Below are 20,472 nucleotides of genomic sequence, written 5' to 3'. Positions count from 1 at the left end.
TCCATCATTCTTGGGACAGATGGCATGGGAGCACCAGAGCCTGCCACCGAGTTCCTGGTGAGATACGTGTGAGCAGTGAGACCACAGGCAACATCACCTTGAAGAGGATAAACATGAGAGTACATTTCAAGGGGGTGAGAGGAAAGATACCTGGGTTTTACTGGATGAGGTGCTCCGGGATGGCACTTTTAAAGTAATTCCTTTAAATGAGGAGCTGTAGCACCAGAGGTAGAGAGAGGTCAAAGAGAAGCCTTTAAGGAATTGCTGGGCTATAGTAGTTATTATTTATCTTCTAGATGTTTACAGGTGGGCTTGTGTTACAAAGGTCTAAAATTAACCAAGCTGCTAAAATATTTAGACCTAGCTATCAGAACTCTTGAAAGCAACTATTTCAATCTGGAGATCTAGCACAATCTATACATGCTCCTGATCACTCTTGGGGCAGCATGAGGACTCCTGGCAGTTTGGAAGCAGAGCAGCAGGGCTGGGCAGAGGCTAAAACTGGGAATGCTTTCAGGAGATAAGCAGCTGCCACCAGTCATGCTCAGCATGGGACTGGGGGCAGTTCAAAATCCTCATAAATCTAGGAACAACAGCAGTGCTCTTTGTTGCATCTACATTCAAGAAGAAACAGAGGTTTATAGATGGTAAGGGGAAAAACCCCAGGATTAAACAGTCTGGCATGAACATGATACAGCTGGAACTGAAGCTCTGAGGGGACAACACAGCCCAGACATACAGGTTGCCTCTCTTTCTCCCCCACCTGCATTCATGGGAAAGGCCCAGCTTCCCATGGAAACTGCAAGGTCCTATACACTTCAGTCACTTCATTCTAGTAACCATTGGAGTGCATCTTTCAGAATGGCATTAGTTATTCAGGCTCCAAAACACACAGAACAAACACTGTAAATGAAACTCTCATACCTGGGCACATCACCCACTCTTGAAATTCTCCCCACTAACTCCTGCAGAAGAAAAATCCCTTAGAGCAGCTGTACTCAGGATGTGACTGGGAGGAAGTGCTGCCTTATTGCAATCAGGCTCGCCCCCTCTGTTGGGTGGGGCTTTTTTGCCAGTCTGTGGTCTCCTATTAACATTTTCCTAAAGGTCTGTTTTAGCTCAGTAGAACTCCCACCTTTACTATGTCTGACATAGTGGAGTGTTTCCTATTTCTCTTCTCAAATGTTTCCATCTAAAAATGGAACCAATGATACTGATATAAACATGTTCCATGGTGAAGATTTGACTGATGACAGATTTGATGTTGGCCTTATCAAATGAAGACGTCCCTGCTGTTTCCACAAGACTGGCGCTAATCTAGGCATCAGTCAACATTTTCAATAATAATATGGAAATTAATTAAAAAAAAAAAACATAGGAAACTCTCTGCCAGTTATATTTACAGGTGACACAAAGCTTAGCAGACTGATGAAGCTTACAGACACTTCACAGATACAGAGCATATGAAACTTATTTGGGGGGAAAAAAACCCACAGTACTAAAACTGCCTTTTATTTTCACTGAAGTCACACAGGCTGTGATTGCAAATTATGTGGGTTTCAGCTTACAAAGCAGAAATACAGCAGAGGATTAGATGTAGAAAGCTGTAGAGAAGTGACAAGTGAAAATGAGAACCTGAATGAGGTTTGAGGGCAGGATCAATGCCATTCACCCTTGCATTAGAGCAAGCAGAGTTTTCCGTTTTTCCTCTGAACTGCCAAGGTAGCATTGGAGAACTGAGAGAAGACAAAAACTGGAAAGCAACTGAAACCCTACCAGCAAGAGCAGCACAGCATGCCTTGTAATTAAGACATTTGCTTTTCCAGTGTTCCAACCTTTACTTTCAAACAGGACAAGAGGGGCTCCAAAAAGATACCTTTCCATCCCTCATTGCCCCTGTCCCAGTTACAGTGCTGAAGGAAACACCCTATTGGGTGAGACTGCAGAATTTTATTGGTAAGTTTTTAGATAAAGTGAATGACCTCACTTGTTTTCAACACACAGGTCCAAAAGCAGAATTTGAGAGACTGTTTCAATTATTCAAGAAAGAGTTGCTAGCAACTAGCAGGCAAAGCACTTGATGGTGGCTGGCATGGAAACAAACTACAAACTAAGACAGAAGCGTTACCCTTCATCTTCAAATCAAGGCTGGAAGCTAAAGTGCCACTTCCAAATACCATGAGTTACAGGTTCAACGTACAGGGGTAGCTACATGCAACACAGGTAATTCCAAGTCAGATGTGGCCACCCCTGCTGGCCTTCAGTGTCACAAACTTCAAAGGAATCATTAAAATAAAATGAGCCATTTCCACCCACACTGATGGGAAATGGTTTCGGGAGTGGGAGATGCTATTTTTATGTTGACTCCAGCTAAGAATTAGGACAATCAACCCTTTATTACCAGTGTCTAAAAATTACATATATCTCTATATATCTGTAACACAGCTACAGAATCACACAGAATCACTAGGTTGGAAGAGACCTTCAAGATCATCGAGTCCAACCCATGCCCTTAACACCTCAACTAAACCATGGCACCAAGTGCCACATCCAGTCTTTTTTTAAACATCCAGGGATGGTGACTCCACCACCTCCCCGGCCAGATCATTATCATTCTTTCCATAAAAAAACTTTTTCCTAACAGCCAACCTATATTTCCCTTGGCACAGCTTAAGACTGTGTCCTCTCATTCTGTCAGTTGCTGCCTGGAGAAAGAGACCAACACCCACCTGACTACACTCACCTTTCAGGAAGTTGCAGAGAATGATAAGATCGCCCCTGAGTCTTCTTTTCTCCAGGCTAAACACCCCCAGCTCCCTCAGTCATTCCTCACAGGGTTTGTGTTCCAAGCCCCTCACCAGCCTTATTGCCTCCTCTGGACGCGCTCCAGCATCTCAATGTCCTTCCCAAACTGAGTGACCAAAACTGGACACAGCACTCAAGGTGTGGCCTCACCAGTGCTAAGTACAGAGGAAGTATGTATATACACATATATAGGTGTGTATATTCTGATTTGCATATAGGTGTTTTGTTTAAAACTTTAATCTGTACTCCAACATGCCTGTTCCCCTTCTGCGTGAACTTCATTGTATAGTGATACAGATTTTTTTGCTTGCTGATTTGGAGCAACTATAAGCCAAATAGTCAAGTTTTTTATATTAATCACAGGAGAGAACCAGCTCAGTCTTATTCCCAGCTGTAAGAGAGAAGATATCTTTTCTTAGATTAAGCACAAATCAGCAATGCTAGTACCCAGTGGTCCAAATTTGCTAATGTTCCCATGAACTACCCTAATGCTTCCCTTGTCACTACTTAACTTAAAATGGCTGTAGTTTAAAGTTTACAGGTATGCAGCAGGTGTGCTTCACTTCTCCCAGATATCCCAACCACAGAGCATGACCCCTCTATTTAGGGGTCACTACCACAAATCTGCCTGTGGATTTTTCAGTAACTCCAGAGTTTCTGGAGTACCTGAAACTTGTTAGCAGCCAAAGAGGACCTCACATTCCAGTATTTAATGCAGAACAAAGTTGCTTAACTGTTGTTAAGTTAACCAGCTCAGAGAAATTAAGATGCAAAAATTAGCAAATGTTTCACTTCATTGAATATAAGGCTGCCTTGCAATCTTTACGCAAATAATGTGCTTTCAGCCATCTGAGTAACAGTAAACATACCTAAGAATACTGGAGGGAAACCAAGCCCAAACAACTCTTTTGTATTCTCTGGGATCAATCAAAAGTTTTCACTGTTATTATGACTGAAAACTGAAGCCAGAAAGCCTCTGTCTAAGGTAAGCACACCTTATTTCAACCTGAACAACCTATTAATCACCTCCTCTTGCATCTACTGCTTGGGAATATTACTAGAAATAGGCAGGCAGATGATTGCCAGGAGAAACTTTACAATCGACACGGGGTTTGCGCATCTAATCACAGCTGGCTAAAACACTTCTGATTTTGCAATTTTCCATTCAGCAAAAGCTATCAATGTGTTACAAGGCTGCTCCTTCAGCACTTTACAGGAAAAATAAGTCAATTGATTAGGTGATATTAAAAACCACCAAGATCAGCCTCTTTTAAACTTTTAAAACATCTTTTTTAGGCTGTTCTCTCTAAATTGTAGGAAAAGGATTATCTCATACTTTTTTTAAGAATTTGATGCCAATCTGTAATTATCACATGAGATATTATATACAATACACTTAACTAATGAACACAACTACACCCTAGAGAGTGAATTTGACTTGAGAGTTAGAAAAAAAACAGATTGACTTTTTAGATAAAAATAGCCATAAATACCTCTATGTCTGTAATAGCTAAAGCAGTGATATTCCAAGGTGTAAGTACCAAAGAGCAAGAGATACAATTATCCTTCAAGGCATTGAGGCACACTGGGAATCTATGTCTCCAAATCCAGCTCTGATATAGACCTCAGTAGGCTACACAAAAAATTTAGATGTACACCCCATTTCACCCACCCTATGTAAGGTCTCTGAAAAACCTAAGCATAAGATGCAAGCTTATTACTAAAAGTGTTCTAATGTTAAAAATACACCAAAAATTGCTTCCACACTCATAGAATCTGAGTATATGAATATCTGTGCTAAACACACCCACTTCCAATTACCCTACAACGTGTACAAAGCAGTTGGTGACACAGCCCCAGGTTCCTGCCTCCAGGAACACCAGAAATGCTGCACCCTTAAAGAACATGGTGGAAACATGCAGTGCTCACTTAGCAAAGGGGTGAAGTCAAATGCTGCAGACTCAAGGACAACCCCCTCCCTGACACTAACAGCTACCTGTAGTCCAGGTGCACAAGGAATCAGATGTGGTCTACATTCAAGCAAATGAAAATATTATAAACAGGCCACTTTTACTCATTTTCATCAAGATCAAAGTAGTGCTTATTTACAGGAGGAGAGGACTGGGTTGTAAATAAACTTAAACCTTGACAAATAGGTGACTCCACTCCTTCCTTTGTTTTTTGAATTCAATTCTTGACTCCTAAAAAATGAAATTCTGAATTTCAACCACTGACCTCACAGAATACACATATGGGCTTGCTCAGTAATAAAAGTATGCTTTGACTTGTGGCTGTCACGCAAAAATCTCTGTAGGAAATTTTCTAAAACAGGAGCTAGGTCTTCTGCCAGAGAGAAATGTTTAGTAGCAGATGAGAGACCATCACTTCTGGGACCAAGAGAAGCTAAATGACTCCCAAAGGTGGATTTTGTCTCTAGGTGTGAGGAGTATTGACTCAGAAGGTTGTACTCCTAAGAGCTTAGACTTCACCAAAGCAGGGAGGAGCAATCAATTTCTGAAGAACAACTTCCCCTGCCCCTATCAAGAATTATTCATACATGTCATAAAGGCCAAGTAGAATTAGCTAAGTTCAAGGTGCAAATCTAAGCCTATATATAATTTTGCTGAAGTTTTAACTAAAAACCACTGAGGTGCAGGGTTTAAGGGGAATCAAGAGCTTAAAATTAGACACAGTTTTAAAACTCTCTGAGGTTCAAGTACATAAAGGGTACTACACCACGCCTCCCTGGCACAATTGTTAGTCTTCCTTCTTCTCTCAAAAAACCAAAAACAAAACACCCTAAAAACCAACCCAAAACCCAACCTACTTTATTTTACCAGTCAAAGAAACACATCTGTCTGAAAGATCAAATCAACAAAGTCATTCATTATGCATCAATGCACGAGGCAAACATTCTACAGGAGGAAAACCCATCTGTTCTTCTGGGGTGTCTCATTCACAGAAATTACATTGAATAAACAACAAACTTTAAAAATCAGTTTGCAGGAATCTGACAGCCTCACTTGAAAGAAACAATATAGCCAATGGATGATGAAAATCAACGCACACTACAATCAAGTCTTGACTAATGTCTTTGTGGAGCTGAGGTGATTTCAGCAACACAGGTATTTTATGTACATATATATCACTGTGGGATCATGACTGACACACACATCTCATTAGAAGGCAGACAAACAAGTATGCTTCTGCCAGGGAAGAAAAAAAATATAAACTCCAAAGTCACGAGCTCACATCCAGGGCTCCCTTTATGGAAAGTTGTTGCACATTAACATACACCAGAAACGTTAACAGACCTTCAAAACACCACCAAAGCATACATGACTATCATGTAATTAAACAGCATCAGCCCTTCTTTTAGAACACAATATTTTTTGAAGAACGACTCTCAGCTTACTTAAGTGAGCTGCTAATAAAAGCCAGACAGATTTTGTTAATATCGGAGAGGTAGTTTAAAATTCAGGTTAATGCAGCTGCTAGAGATCATAATCATTAACTCTAAGTTTCTGGTCTTGAGACATTAAAGTAAGGAGTTCACATGCAATAAGCAAAGTCAAAACAGAAATTGTAAACAAATGGGTGATTGTAAGCAAACTGCAAAATCTGAAACTGATGAAGCTTCTTCTCTGAAGGATCACTACCTGAAACTCTGCTGCTGTATCTACTGCTGTTAGTTATCATAATGTTTACTGAATTTTTAAAAGAAAGAGTTTTCTCCTCTTTTCCCTCAAAATCCTTTCAGCAACCACTTCCCACACTTTTCCTTTTGTAAGTCATCCCCACTCAGCAGCCATCTGCTCCTTTCCTCACACACACACTGTACACACTGCAAAACAAACAATGCAGAATCAAACAGTGTGATCTGACTTTTTTGTTAGGACTGCTCAAGCAGGAGCAGCTCCCTCCCATCCCCTCCCCTCCCTCCCACTTCCTGCCTCCTCTCTTCCCCCTTCATTGGGGTTTGCTGGGAAGCAGCATGTGCTAGCTTCCAACAGTAGGGCTTGAGAGGACCAGCTTCTCATCTGGTGCACTCAAGCACAATTTCAGAAGAAATTCAGAAAAGTCACAACATTTTGCACATTCACCACAACCGAGATCAAGCAATGCTCACTGCCAGGAGGAAGACCCCTCTGCTCGCCAAACACCGTGCCCACCATGTTCTGCAGCAGAGCTTTGGGCCACCAGCACAAGTGTCTGCAGACTGGGACTCTGGCAAAGCAGACATCTCAAAGGACCTAGTGACAAAGGCTTCCAGCTGCTCAGCTTTTATCCATGCACCTGAAGCCGTTTTCAAGGCTAGTCAGCAGTGCCAGACCTCTTTCACAGGTAAGAGTCAGGAGAGCACAAGAACCCAAAGGATTTGCCCAATGCCATCTAGCAGGGTGGTAAGACAAAAACAAATCCCAAATTACAGACCTGGCTTAATTCAGGCCTGGCTTCACTCTTGTGTGCTTCTTGACAGCTTTCCAGGTACCATACCAAAGGCAAGGTAAGTCATGCTCTTGCCAGGAAGACGTGGGACAGTAGAAGAAAGCCCTTAAGTTGGCAAGGGGCATGAAGAGTGGAAAGTGTAACTTTTTCTGAGAAATGCTTTATGATCGACTGAAAAACACACCAAGTAAAAACCAAGATTTGAATTGTCAGGAAAGGTCTTCACAATTCCCACCCACTCGAGCCTATGCCTATAAGTAGTACAGCAGGAGAAGTACATCCTGCTTCTCACAGAAGAGATAAAGAATACTCAGACAAAAATCCTTTCAGAGTTAGCCAGTCTCAATACAAAGCAAACTTCAGAAAGGAAAAATGCTAGCCCCCATGTTAATATATGAGATAGCTGCACATAAACACACAAATCACAGTACAAAAAAAAAAGGGGGGGTAAAATTCACAAAGGATTTAGAGCCTGGCTGCTTAATGAATGATTTTGTTTAATGGGCAAGCAAAACCAAACACACCCACATAGAGCCTTTGCAAAGCCTGAGTATCTGGATCAAATTCAGCTACTCAGAGACCACAGCCACAGCTCAAAGTCCAAAAAGTGAATGGAGAAAGTCACAGAGTGCTTCTGGACCTTAAAAACAGCTCTCAAATTGTCACTCTAGATTCAACAACATAAAGCATACACTTTTACCTTGAGAATACTGATCTATGACTACAAATGCATCAATTGCGTTTTTTCCCTTAAGTCCTGCTTTTCCAGTAAGATGTGGCTTATTTGAATCAATAGGCCATAGTGCCTTTCCTATTACAGGATGCAGATCATTACAAAGGCAGAAGAACTTTATGAAGATGCATCACAATGTGCTTCTCTCACCATAATTTCATCCAGACAAATTAGGCACTCAGTATCTTCCAGATGACAGCTTTGAGAAGCACTTGGAGATGTCAGGGACAATCACAGCATCTCTGCTGAGCATGTAGCAGCCAGTAACACTACACAGCACTTAGAAAACAAGAGAAGTGGGCAGAAGGGAGTTTCAGCTGATCAACTGGAATCAGCAAGTTTAAATCTGAGTAGAACATTGATCTGCATCTGTGATAAACGCTGTGCGATCTTTGATGACAGCTCAGTATAGATTTCCAGGTTGAGGCTATTCAGAAGAAACAGTACTGCGCCCAAAAATGACTTGCACCAACATCTCACGATCTCTCATTCCATCACTGATCCCACCCATCCCTGATCTGCTTATGAGATCTGAAGAGATCACAGCACCGGAGGCCATGGCTCGTGCACATTTTTAGAAGAGTGGTGAAAAGCCATTGCTGAGGCTGAGCCATTCACTCACTACAGTAACACTAACAACTTGCAGCAGACATCAGTCTGCTTCAGTGAGGAAGGCAGAAAGCCCTCAACAAGACAAAGCTGAACAACACCTCAATCATGTGCCAGCATCCTTTCTTTGTTTCCCATCAAATCCTGAGATTGATTTTGCATGCACTAGAAAACATTGCTGCCAGCACACTGTCCACCAAACAGGGGAAGGGAGTTGTAGCTTCTCACACACAATAGAGCAACGCTCCCTTAAATCAGGTAAGCATGAAGCTATTCCTAGTGAAGGGTAAGTAAGAAGCTAATGATGGTTATTAATAGCCCTTAAAGCTATCAGTTCATCTGAGTTAAATGCAGGAGTAATAATTCCTTTATGACCTTCCTTATTTTACTGGGGAAATGGACAAAGTTTCACAAAATACTGCTGCTAACCTCAGATTTCAACTATTTTAAATGTTGAAAATTACATTAACCTGAATCTATCAGGCTCTTATGCATACACATCACTGCACTGAGGACATAGACCAGATATGGTAGGCAAAAGCCTTTCCTCCTAACATTTCTTCAAATTCAAAAGGATTTTTGCCACAGTCTTCCACAGGTATTGAGTCTACATTTTAATCTGCCATGAAGCATGCCTGGGTATTATACATCACTTAATATGAGAAACTGGATTGTAATGATAAAGGTAGTAAGGATTTCTTGCTCTTCTTCACTTAGTCACAAAACAATAGTCCAGAAAATTTCCTCTTGTAGCAAGAAAAACTAGAATAAAACCAAGCTTTAACCTGAAATACAAGAGCTACATCTTGACCAGACGCATAGAAGAGAAGAAATAGTAAGAAATCTGTACTGTTCAGATTGAGAATTCTTCCTCTGCAGCTCTACGACAATGCGAATAACTAACCACATCCATAATCACAAAAGATAGCAGAATATAAAGCATGTTCTGGGAAATAGGAAAACAGACACCTTGGTCCTTCATTTCTTCTGCTGTACTTCTTGAGCTCTTCCTCCAAAGGACTTCTTACAATACAGGATGCAGGTACCAACAAGGCAAAGTTCAGGTTTGAAATAGCAAAAATGAAAGCAAGACAAAATTTCATCTGCTAGATGACACCCTACCTTTATTCACCCTGGCTTTAGACACAGCTTGTGAATAAACAGGGGAGATATGCACAAGAGTCTGCTCAATCTATAAAGTGCACACCTGGAAATGCACTTGGTCTAAGAAGCTCAGTACTACAAAGCAAACTTACATATTTATCTGTGAAACAGTACTATTGGTTTTGATTGTGGTTTGCTTTTGTTCAGATTGTCAAGTGGCTTTGTACAACTCAAAATATTTTAAAACCACAGTGTACACATTTGTTTGAGTAACTTATTGTTCCTGCACAGAAAAAGTAAGAAATTTACTATTCTTATTACATAATAAAGGTAAGGTAAGAAAATCTAACTTTGAAATGTTGCATGCTCTTCTCAAACACTATTGTGTGTTTTTGCAGACATAAGAACTGTCTAGGCCAACCACAACATAAAAAAGTAACTGTGACCTATGTTGTCTAATGAGAATTTATGCAACTGAAATATGAAAGTATTGAAGTTACACTGACTTTGCACTGAAGCACCTTCTTTCTCAGTTTTACCTAGTATCAATCTCTTGTACAGTAGATGTTACCTAGGGCACACCAACTACCTGCAATTGCCCAATATAGGATCATATTCAGCTGCATTGCTGCTCTTTATCTTAGAGTTGCTATCTCAACAGAAAACAGGATTTTGAAACTAAAATCTGATTTAAAATATGGCAAGGATAATCTAGAAATTCTTTTTCTCTTGCATCCCATCTCCCCTTTACTATATTCTTTAAATATGAGCAAAACTCAGTCTTGTCCATTGCATCTTAACTGCATCCAAGAGTTAATAGGGACTCTGACTATAAAGTATCCTTGAACATCCTAACTGATGCAATTAAAAACAATTAACTGATGCAATTAAAAACAATTAACTGGAAAATTTGACTGGATTGGTCAAAGTCAGCAGATTATCAAACTGATTGCCCTCCAGCTCATTGTAAGGTCCACTATTAAAGGTTAACACCAGAAGCAGGAGCAAGGGAGTATAATAGCCAGGCTCATGTGCACAGGAGAAGCCACAGCATCAGTATACCTGACAGCTCACCCAGAGCTCCAGCTGTTCCAGCTGCAGTTTTGGCAGAATGCAGGACACTTGGGGATGCATGAATATGCTGATGGAGACAGGAAAGACAAGACTTGGGAAACACAAAGTGTTTCCAAGTTAGCCTAATCTATTGCTTGCATGGTCCCACTTCCTCTTTAACGCTGCACATATTTAAACAAGTGTTCTGTTCTGTTTCTAATGTGCCAAGGCTTGAAAATATAACAACAACCCAGCAAGGGGAACAATAATCAACATTTCAACTAGTTATCATGAAGGAAACACAGGGGATATTTGTTAACACCGAAGTCACTGTGCTGGAAATTAAAAACATGTTTAGAAAAAGAGCTGAGACTCACTTCTAAGCCCACTGTGTGGTTAGAGGCACAAGTTGTTCTGATCTGCTTCCTAATCTCCACCGCCCCAGAGCAGGGTAGTAAATTCACAGCACTGCCCTGCATTTGACAAAGGAGCTGTTTCACTCTCAGCACATAACAGTTACTGCATGGGAGAGCACCAAAGAGGAAAATAGTAGAGCCCTCTTACCCAGGGAGCTGCCCAGACAGTAACTATATGTGACAGGTGGGAAGTGACAGGTAACAGCAGACTCCTGAGACAAGGTGCTTTATGGATTTAGAGCACTATCTGTGATAGTAACTTCTTGCCTAGTTCTGGTGACCAAAGGCAGCAGTGTGCCAGCCTAATTAATTACTGGTTTAAGAATCTGAAGGGCTAGAATCCATTTTAAGATGTTACTAAGGAAAATATTCAAAAAAGCCAATATTAGGACAATTTATTTCTCCTGGTGACTTTGATAGGTGCAATCTGGACAGCTGTCAGGTGAGATGGGTCATCAGGGCAAATTATCCAAACACAACAGAAATTACTCTTTTACCCTACTCAAAGTAAGTGTTGGCGAATCCCTTTCTGTAACATGATAGTGTCTTTCTAGTCCCTTATACATAAGCTACGCCCTATCTGTAATCAGCACCACTCTAGGTCTCCACAGAGTTAACCACTGCTGAGCAGCCCACAAAGCAAACCCTGCAGCTGTACCTAACATGAATGCTCTGCTGACGTCATTTTATGTTAAAGCTAAAAAACCACAAAGACGTTTCTGTGGAACTGACAGATAATATAAGATCAATGCAGTACAGTGTACACTAAAGCACATTGCACATTAAGGTTTTTGGGCTGGATCTGCAGACACAGCCCAGATAAATAAGGCTGACATGTGAAGATGACTAGACATAGTCTAGTCTTCTTCACATGCTATTATAAACTGTTAAGTAGTGTATTGATTGGCTTTTACTTATAATCAGTAAAGATTACAGATATTTTTGCATTAGCACCACAGCCAGACCTCAGATTGATTCCACTCACACACACACTCCAAATTAAGAATACAAATCATATTGCATAAAGCAGGATGTATGTATACCCATATGTATGTATACATATGGGTGTATACAGCCTTCCTTGTGATATTCTAGTCACTTTAAAATACAGCACAGCTACTACATGCTACCAAGAGCAAAGAAAAACAGGATGCATGGCTACATATAGGGGTTCACATTCCACATATTTTTTCTTTAAATACACCTGTAACAGCTTCTACAATAATGGTGTTAAAGCCATCATCCAAATCCCTATCTGCCTTGAATTTTTATGCAAAATAGATGGCTGTAGCTTGCATTTTGCAGAAGTTACTCAACAACAACCTCTAGAATTTTGCAGCCAGCTGCTTTAAAATAGCAAACACAAAAATAAGAAGATAATTTGGCAGCATTTGTCCTCACTAAAAGCAGCAATAATGCAAGGAGTTGGAGCTTAGGAATAGAATCAGGTCTGATTTGGTAACCCCTATCATTATATACTTAGATAATTTCCAGTGAAAAACAAGCATATCTGACAGTACCTGTTCCTCTTTTTCTTTGGTCTTGCTCCTGGAGACTCTGGAAGAGGTAACATCCTGAGCTGGAATGACAGAGATTTGATGCAGTGGCATGTTCATCACACCGCCTTGTTTGGTCCTATCATTTACAGGAAGGAGGCTTGAATGCAGTGCTCATTCTGTGCCATTGTAAGGCCTTGCAACTAAAAAACAAAAATATTAGATGATGTTAAAGTAGCTTGAAAGGCAGTAATTTCTAAACAAAAGCTATGCCATCCACTGGACTGAGACATACGTCTTATTTTCTCTGGATTCTGGTGTACTTGCTGGGTGAGAAGAGAGACAGAAATTTTAAAGAATATTAACTTGACAGGTCAGAGCACAATTAATGCAAAATGAACAAATAAATTCTCAACCAGCTCTGAAAGCATTCTAAGAGCAGGGCAGGGATCATGCTTGAGTTTGCTCGGATAAAGAGAAGGAGGAAGAGCAGCTCTCCAAGCCAAGCATGCTACCCGAAGGTGCAGGGAACAAAGCTCATACAGGTAAGTTTCCTAAAGTGCCAACCCCTCATACTGAATCAAATTGCCTCAGGAGTCATCCTACAAAAAAGTGAGGGCTGCAGCTTTGGCTAAAAACAGACAATAGCCTGTATTTGGTTCTTTTTATTCATATAAACCTGTAGCAGTTGAAAGATATATCACATGAGCTGTTCCTTTCCTAAGACTATTAGGGATTAATACAATCAAAATCCCTCATTAGGGATTGTGAATTCACTGGATGGACTACACACACTTCATCCTTCTTCTACTAATGTAACAGGGAAGCATTACACATAGGAAAGATAGTGATAGACATAAATTAGCCAAAATTGGCAATGCTAATCTGAAAGGCAGGCATAATTAACTGTACCTTTTATTAGATTAGTGAAGTTAAAATAAATAAAATGCTTTTTGAAACATGTAATATTATGGAGTGTTTATTCGGAACATAACTTGCCATAAATGAGACACTATCAATTGTGTTTAAAGGACAGATTAGAAAGGAATTAACACAGCAGGGACTATATTAAACAGGGCAACTGAATGATGCACTGTTCTTCTGTTTCCATAATATACCAACTTTTTGTTTGTCTGGTTTTGAATCTGAAAAAGCAGAAAACAAGAGACTAGATAAATGCCCTATGTATTATGTTGTTTAATAATTTGGAAGTACTATAGCTTAACACTTAGTGCATACCCTTAATTTATACGGCACCCATTTTTTATTTAACATTTAACTGGAAGTTTTGAAGATAGAACCAGACCATTCAGCATGTTTCATGGAATCAAAAACCTAAAAAGCTTCGGTTATTTCCACTAGACTCCACAGGAATACTGCAGTTGTGTAAAATGAAAACAGGATCAACTATTTTGATTAGTTTTGATTAAACAATAGGAAAAAAAATTAAGTTCCAAGGCACTTTACATGAACAATGACAGTTCCCTATCCTCTTTTCACTGAGGGGGAAAGAATTATCAAAGGTTGTAGAGAAAATCATGAACAAAACCAAAAATGTAAGCAAGGCCTGCTGCATGCCAGTCACACACTCCATCTGCTGCATGATGCTGTTTGCCCGTTTGAGCGCTCAGCCAAGTTCAAGAGCTTTACTGACACGTGGGCAGGATTTGTATTACTCCCATGGAGGCCAAGACAGAGCATCATAAAGCACACACGAGAGCTTTAAAGGCAACGCCTCCATAATTTTCAGGCATCACTTGCTTTAAAAGTAAAATATATCAGTATGCATAAACTAGCAACAAGGACACTTCCTTACTGGAGGACAAATGGAAACATGAGATTTACCAGCATTATTGAATCCCAGCACAAAGAGAAAACACAGAACCTCCTCAGATCCTCCCCACACCTGCTTAGTTACATCCTCTAAAAGAGCCAAGCCAGAGGGAATATAAACATGGGCTGAGATGGGATTATCAAACCACAATCAACAAGGCAGGAAGGGAAGGTATTTTCCCAAGAAAACACAGAGAAAGGAAATCCAGAGAACATTAAGCTTCAATGAAAATATGCCAGGTAATATGTTCTGTGCTATTGCCAGTGATAACAGAGCAAAAGTGAAGGAGTTTTGCTCTGTGTCTCCCCTTGAAAAGGGTTCTGGGCTTGCAGGCAAGGACACGTTATGACTATAAAAAGGAAAATTATTGGAAAACACAGTTAACCCTCTCTGATGATGGCAAACAAGTCAAACCAGTTCTTTTTGCAGGTATTTCAAGGACAGCATGTGCTAGAATTCTTTGAAAGAGCTCAAACAGCAGATATAATCCAACTGTGTATTCAAAGACGATGTGAAACAGCCCTCCTCTGGTAAAGAAGCCTGGCAGACACTAATAAAGCCTGCCTTTGTTCAAGGGTGGCTTAGAGAAAGCTGTAAACTAAACCCAGATGCCACCCTGTCGCATCCCCAATCTGCTGGGTCCCTAATAATGCACACAACTTAAATTCTGTCTATATCAACCTAAAGCACTTTAAGTCCACAGTGCTAATTAAAGGATAAAGTTACGTGAATGAACAGACCATCTGCAGTACTGAGTACAAACAGACAAGCATGCCAGAAAAACAATGCCACTCAAAGCGAGTTAAGACAAGTTCCACAGGATATTTCACAGCTAAATTAATTCCATATCCTAGCTGATTCAAAGGTGAGGAGCTGGGCACGTGCAAAGTGGGATCCAAACTTGAAGAACATCAAATTGGGGGCCTGCCAAAAAGGAAGAAGTGCTAAGGCAATGAGACTGCTCCTAGATAGTCCCTTCTGTTCAGGATTCCAGTTAGATGTTTAGGCCATATCTCACACAAAATGAGAATTCCTCATTACTACAGCATCTCCATCCAACAGCAGAGTACTCTTGCCCAGGAGGTGGCAGGTAGGGGCTCAGCTTCCTCTTTCACTGTGTTTTATTTGGTTCATAACTTCCTGCAAAGTTGGCTGGGCCACATGGGAATGCCAAGACAGAGGACAGCTTGAAGCTCAGTTGTTACTCTTATCTGTAGCCACACTGGTTCCTAAAAGATCGACTCCAGTCATACTCCCATTGCAGAGAGTATTCAGAAACAAATGCCATTTCAAAAGAGGTCAAAATCCTGGCTGCATAGCCCCCAGATGATCTTAGCTCAGTGAAGCTAAGATCACCCACTCAGGTTTTGCTTTCTGCAGGATAGGCAAAACAGTAACTAAAAATGCCTGCAGACATCTGGAACCACACCACCTAGGTCCTCATTACATTGCTAGAACCACAGAGTTGCGGCAAAATCAGTCAGATTCAGAGAAAACAGGATGGAGTCTCTCAAGGTGGTTGAAAAGTACCAGAGGAAGAAAAAGCATGCACATGACTTGGGCCTGGTGGCTGGGGCATTCCCTTGATCAATACATCTGACAGCAGCAGAAAATTAGGTTCCTCTGGGTATCAGCAGAAGTACTTGGAGTTAAGGAAACCTTCCAGTCTGACCATTCATGTGACTCTGGCAGTTGCACTCCCAACACCAGAGACTTTCATTGCTGGGACTGAAGCCCCTTCAAAGCAGAAGGCTCCTGTGAGCCCATGAGACCCCTGCTTGACTCCCTGCACACCCCACTCACACAGTCAGACCAGGTTTCCTTACTGGTTAGTCCCCAAGTTTCCCGTGGCAGCATCTCAGATTTCTTGTTCCACAAAACCATTTATTCACAGTGCAGTAACACAAACAGCCTGAACTGGTGCCTCCAAGGAGTACCCCCAACAAAGGACCTCCTGGGTTTTTATCCCATCACAGTCTCTCTCACTCTTTGTCCTGAGTCTCCTGCTCCTGTGCTGTGTCTCCCACTGTCCATTCACCCATCTCACTGGCACCATTCATCTTCTTTGCCCTTTGCTGTCCAAGAGGTTGGCAATTCATGGCCTCTTGTCTCAGGCTCCCACCCAGAACTCAACCAGCATCTTGCAAACTGAACTACCTGCACCAGATGTATCCCTCAACAGTGAGAAGGGACAACAACAATAACAGGAAACCTCAGTAGGTGGAAACCACTTGGAATTCCCGCTTTAATTGTCCACCCTGTCAAGACCTCAGTTTCCCAAGTGACAGCAAGAATGTGAGATGAACCAAATGATCTGTAACTTGCTGGATTGTTAGTGTCAAGTGCCATTGGAATGCAGACGGAAGTCCTTCCTCACCCGCCACCTACTGCAGCCCTCTGCCCATTACAGGTTCCAAAATAAAGGCTAAACTACTCTTTGCCAAAGATTCACAGCTGGAATGGGGCAAGTAAGCACAAATCATGAGTTCCTGTCTGTGATTTGATGCCTACCAGAACCTATAAACATGCTATCTGAACAGCAGATTCTCTTAGGTCACCTACACTTCAGAAAGTCCACCATATTCCCTTGCTACACAAGGTATGCTGGAAAACTTCAGCAGAAGCTCTGGAGCTGTAGTGGCACTGGCTGCAGATGTACACAGGCCTCACCAAAAGAAATGCATCTAAGTGTGTACAAATGCTTTGTATTACTCTGAAAGAGAAAAAATACACCAGTCAAATAGGTCAGTTGCTTTCATGTTAAAAGTACAATAGGCATTCTGGATTAAAATAATGTGTCTTTATATGCATGAAACATATGCCCTGGGACCGGTGGCAGAAGGAAGATGATAGTCACTAACAGAGGGGAATTGGAAAGAATTTCACCTGTGAGTTGTTCTGGTCTGCCCCGAGGTTTCTTAACTTCTCTTCAACTGCCCTAGCCCACAGTAGTGATGGTAAGCAGCATCACCTATGTCAGTGCTCTGACATTCTGTTGCAGGGTGGACAGGTTAAAAATAAAGCAACAGATCACTGATGTCCACATAATGGACATAATGGACATCACTGAAGTACCATCCACTGCTGTGACAATCCTGCCATGGGATAAATCCATCTGTAGACTGCAGGGCACCTTCCAGATGCAGGCTGAAAATGCTGCTCTGAGACTTTGTGGATCGCTACCATGCAATCTGGTCTTCTGAAACTTCCCCTCTACACAGCACAAAGCCTGACCAACCCAGGAAGGAATGGAAACTCCCTGAAGAAATTTGCTGCTAGATGGTGTAACATCATCAGCTGGCTTACTTGCTCATAATAAGACTTGAAACAATCTACTAATGCAGATTTGGAATCTGTTTTTCTGCTGGAGGTCTTGATGTGAAATCTCAAAGCTCCATTTAAAAAATTCATTTGGTTTTGTGTTTTTGTCATTGTTCTGAAGGTAACAGAAGCCCTCATCCAGTGACTTTAGTAAGTTCCTGTGTGCATCTTCACTTTTCCCAGCTACTTTGACATTTCAGATGGATATAGCTTATGTCTACTTTCTGTACACTACATTTTCCATATTTGCAAATATTTCCAATCCTATCAGCTTGTGCTGGCTCCAGTTTGAAGCTTTTATTTATTTCATTTTGAGCTTGTTTGGACTCTTCCCCTACTAATGTATCTTACGTAATCCTCTTCTAGAGATGACAGATGTGCATTTTCAAAAAGAGGATCCTGCATCTGTGTTTCATTTTAGTTTACTGTAGCTTAATCAGTACTTTGTTAACAGAAGTATTTAGGAGATGCTATCAAGCCTCATGTACTTCACATGCATTGGTTAACTTGACAAACAAATCTAATCAAGAGAGCTTAAGGGAGAGGAACTAACACTTCCTTGCCTGCAGTACCTTTCACATTTCCCTTCTAATGTTGTACTAACCCTGAAAAGAACCCTTGTATTCAGAGCAGGCAGATATAATTCTGGATTATTGCTGTATACAGCTCTGAGTCTGCCCATATATCTTGCAGTGTTTACTAGCTTAGCTGTAACTTCTCCCTTCATTATCTCAGTTCCTCCTTTCATCCACCGGCTAGTGTCCCAAAATGAAAGAGCTTCAAGACTATAAGTTCAAATATATTTTTAAATCACGTTATTGAGTAGTTGAAATCAAAAGGAAGACTTAGAAAGGGGACAAGAGTTTCTTCTGCAAGTTCCCCATCTTCCCTTTGAAAGCTTCTCAATATACAGGAATATACAGCTGTAGACTACATATAATCCACAGAGAAACAGAGGTATCTGCCAGCTCTGGCTAACTCCTCTCTAAACAGGAATGGAATTATTTTTACAAATATAATACAACTAGACAAGTAAGCTGTTAAACTACAGTCTCAGTAAATAACAGTCCCATAGCTCTTAGCAACTCCTTCCCATATTTCAATGGAAGCTGAGCAGGATCTGGACCTCTGAAAAACAAGTTCCCTAAAAAATGCTCCCTTCAAATCAAGTCAGCTGCTAAATGCAATTATGAACTAGCTTGGTTAGCATTCAGGAAAACAAATGTCACTTCCCTCTGTTACAATAACACAACAGTACAGTCATTATAGTCCCCTGAGAAACAAAGAAATTATTTTTGTCTGCCCCTACTACTAATAGCAATTTACCTGCATCAGAAGCATCACTGATCATTCCTGATGTTCTGCAGAAAAAACAAAGCACCAGGTGCTCCACGCACACCTGGGGCAGTAAGCTCCTGCTACAGATGCAAAACTTCTTTAGCATCAGCAGTCTGCTGGTTCACAGACATTTTTAAGAAACTCCCTTTGTATGTTTTTTTTATGAAACAGACCATAATAACATCAGCAATAATCCCTGGGACAGTCTCAAACTACAACAAGCAAAAAGAAAAGGAAGTAAAGCAAGAGTTTGAGTCTCAACATTGGAAAGTCCTAATGGTGGAGACCGGGGAGAAGTAACAGCCAGGGCTCCTGTTTTCTCAGCCAGCAAATTCCTCTATCTGCTCCGTTGAATTCCCAAATCTATTTGCATAAGGGGGTGTCATTCACTCTCTTGCCTCAATAATCACCATTTCTCCTCGCCCTTTCACATTAAAGACATCTTGCTTCTGAACAGAGCAAGCACATGAATCACACTCACAGGAAGCTGTCAGTCTTTACAGCTTTGCTGCAAGCAGGACATTACATCACAGCCTGTTTGGGCTTGCCTTATCACTTTTAGCCATGATCCCATCAACTCCCAGCATGAGTAGAGACTGGCTTCCTGAGAAATTAATGCCCTTCTCCAGAAGAAGCATTCTTCCCTCCAATTTGGCACTGAAGCCATCCTGCAGATCAAAAATTGTATCTTAATCACACAACTTTAAATTCTTCTAAAGACATGCATGAAGACTTGCTTCATTATAATATTCATTGTGAGAGAAGAACATGCCACAGTATTATGCCCATTCTTCCAGTTTCTGAGAAAAGCTGTCTTTCCTTCTTCACTGCATGTCCAAAAGTAATGCACAGCAGTAACCTACATGGATTCCATCACAGTGTGAACACAGGTTTGGGACTGGTCCACCAAGACTGCTGCAGCTGGTCGACTGCAATTGCAGGTCATCCTGCAATCAGCACAGAAGGGTCCACAGTGCAGCTACTGAATACAAAAATCACTCCACTCACCCCTAATCATGCACAAACACAAAACCCACAAAACTGTGACATGCCTCAGAAAGACAGCAAGTGGTATCAAGGACAAGGAAACACCCCAGACCTCCAGAATAATTGCAAATCTATTGGGGAAAAAAAGCCCACACCACATGATCATTGTGATTTGGCAAAGTGCTCCATGTGACAATTGATGTTTTTTAAAAGAAAATGTAATGAAGATTATAATCCAATGGAAGAAGAGACATACTAATACATGTATAGACCAGAGAGAGAAATTTGCACCAATTACTTGCAGGTAAATTTCTAGTCTAGTACACA

General features: G+C 41.0%; 1 protein-coding gene across 2 annotated transcripts in view; it reads right to left on the bottom strand.

Annotated features, from left to right (window-relative positions):
* Positions 1-20,472, bottom strand: part of MARCHF8 (membrane associated ring-CH-type finger 8) — a 90,275-nt gene that overhangs the window by 55,557 nt on the left and 14,246 nt on the right. For both annotated transcript variants that reach the window (XM_053949091.1, XM_053949092.1), the window contains exon 2: positions 12,690-12,868. In XM_053949091.1, the coding sequence (XP_053805066.1) occupies positions 12,690-12,785 (96 nt within the window). In that variant the 5' untranslated portion in view covers positions 12,786-12,868. The remainder of the gene's footprint in view (positions 1-12,689; positions 12,869-20,472) is intronic.

The sequence above is a fragment of the Vidua chalybeata genome, chromosome 8, assembly GCF_026979565.1.
Source record: "Vidua chalybeata isolate OUT-0048 chromosome 8, bVidCha1 merged haplotype, whole genome shotgun sequence".
NCBI lineage: Eukaryota > Metazoa > Chordata > Aves > Passeriformes > Viduidae > Vidua > Vidua chalybeata.
Note: the sequence above shows the minus strand (reverse complement) of the source record. Positions and strands in the feature narration are given on the sequence as shown.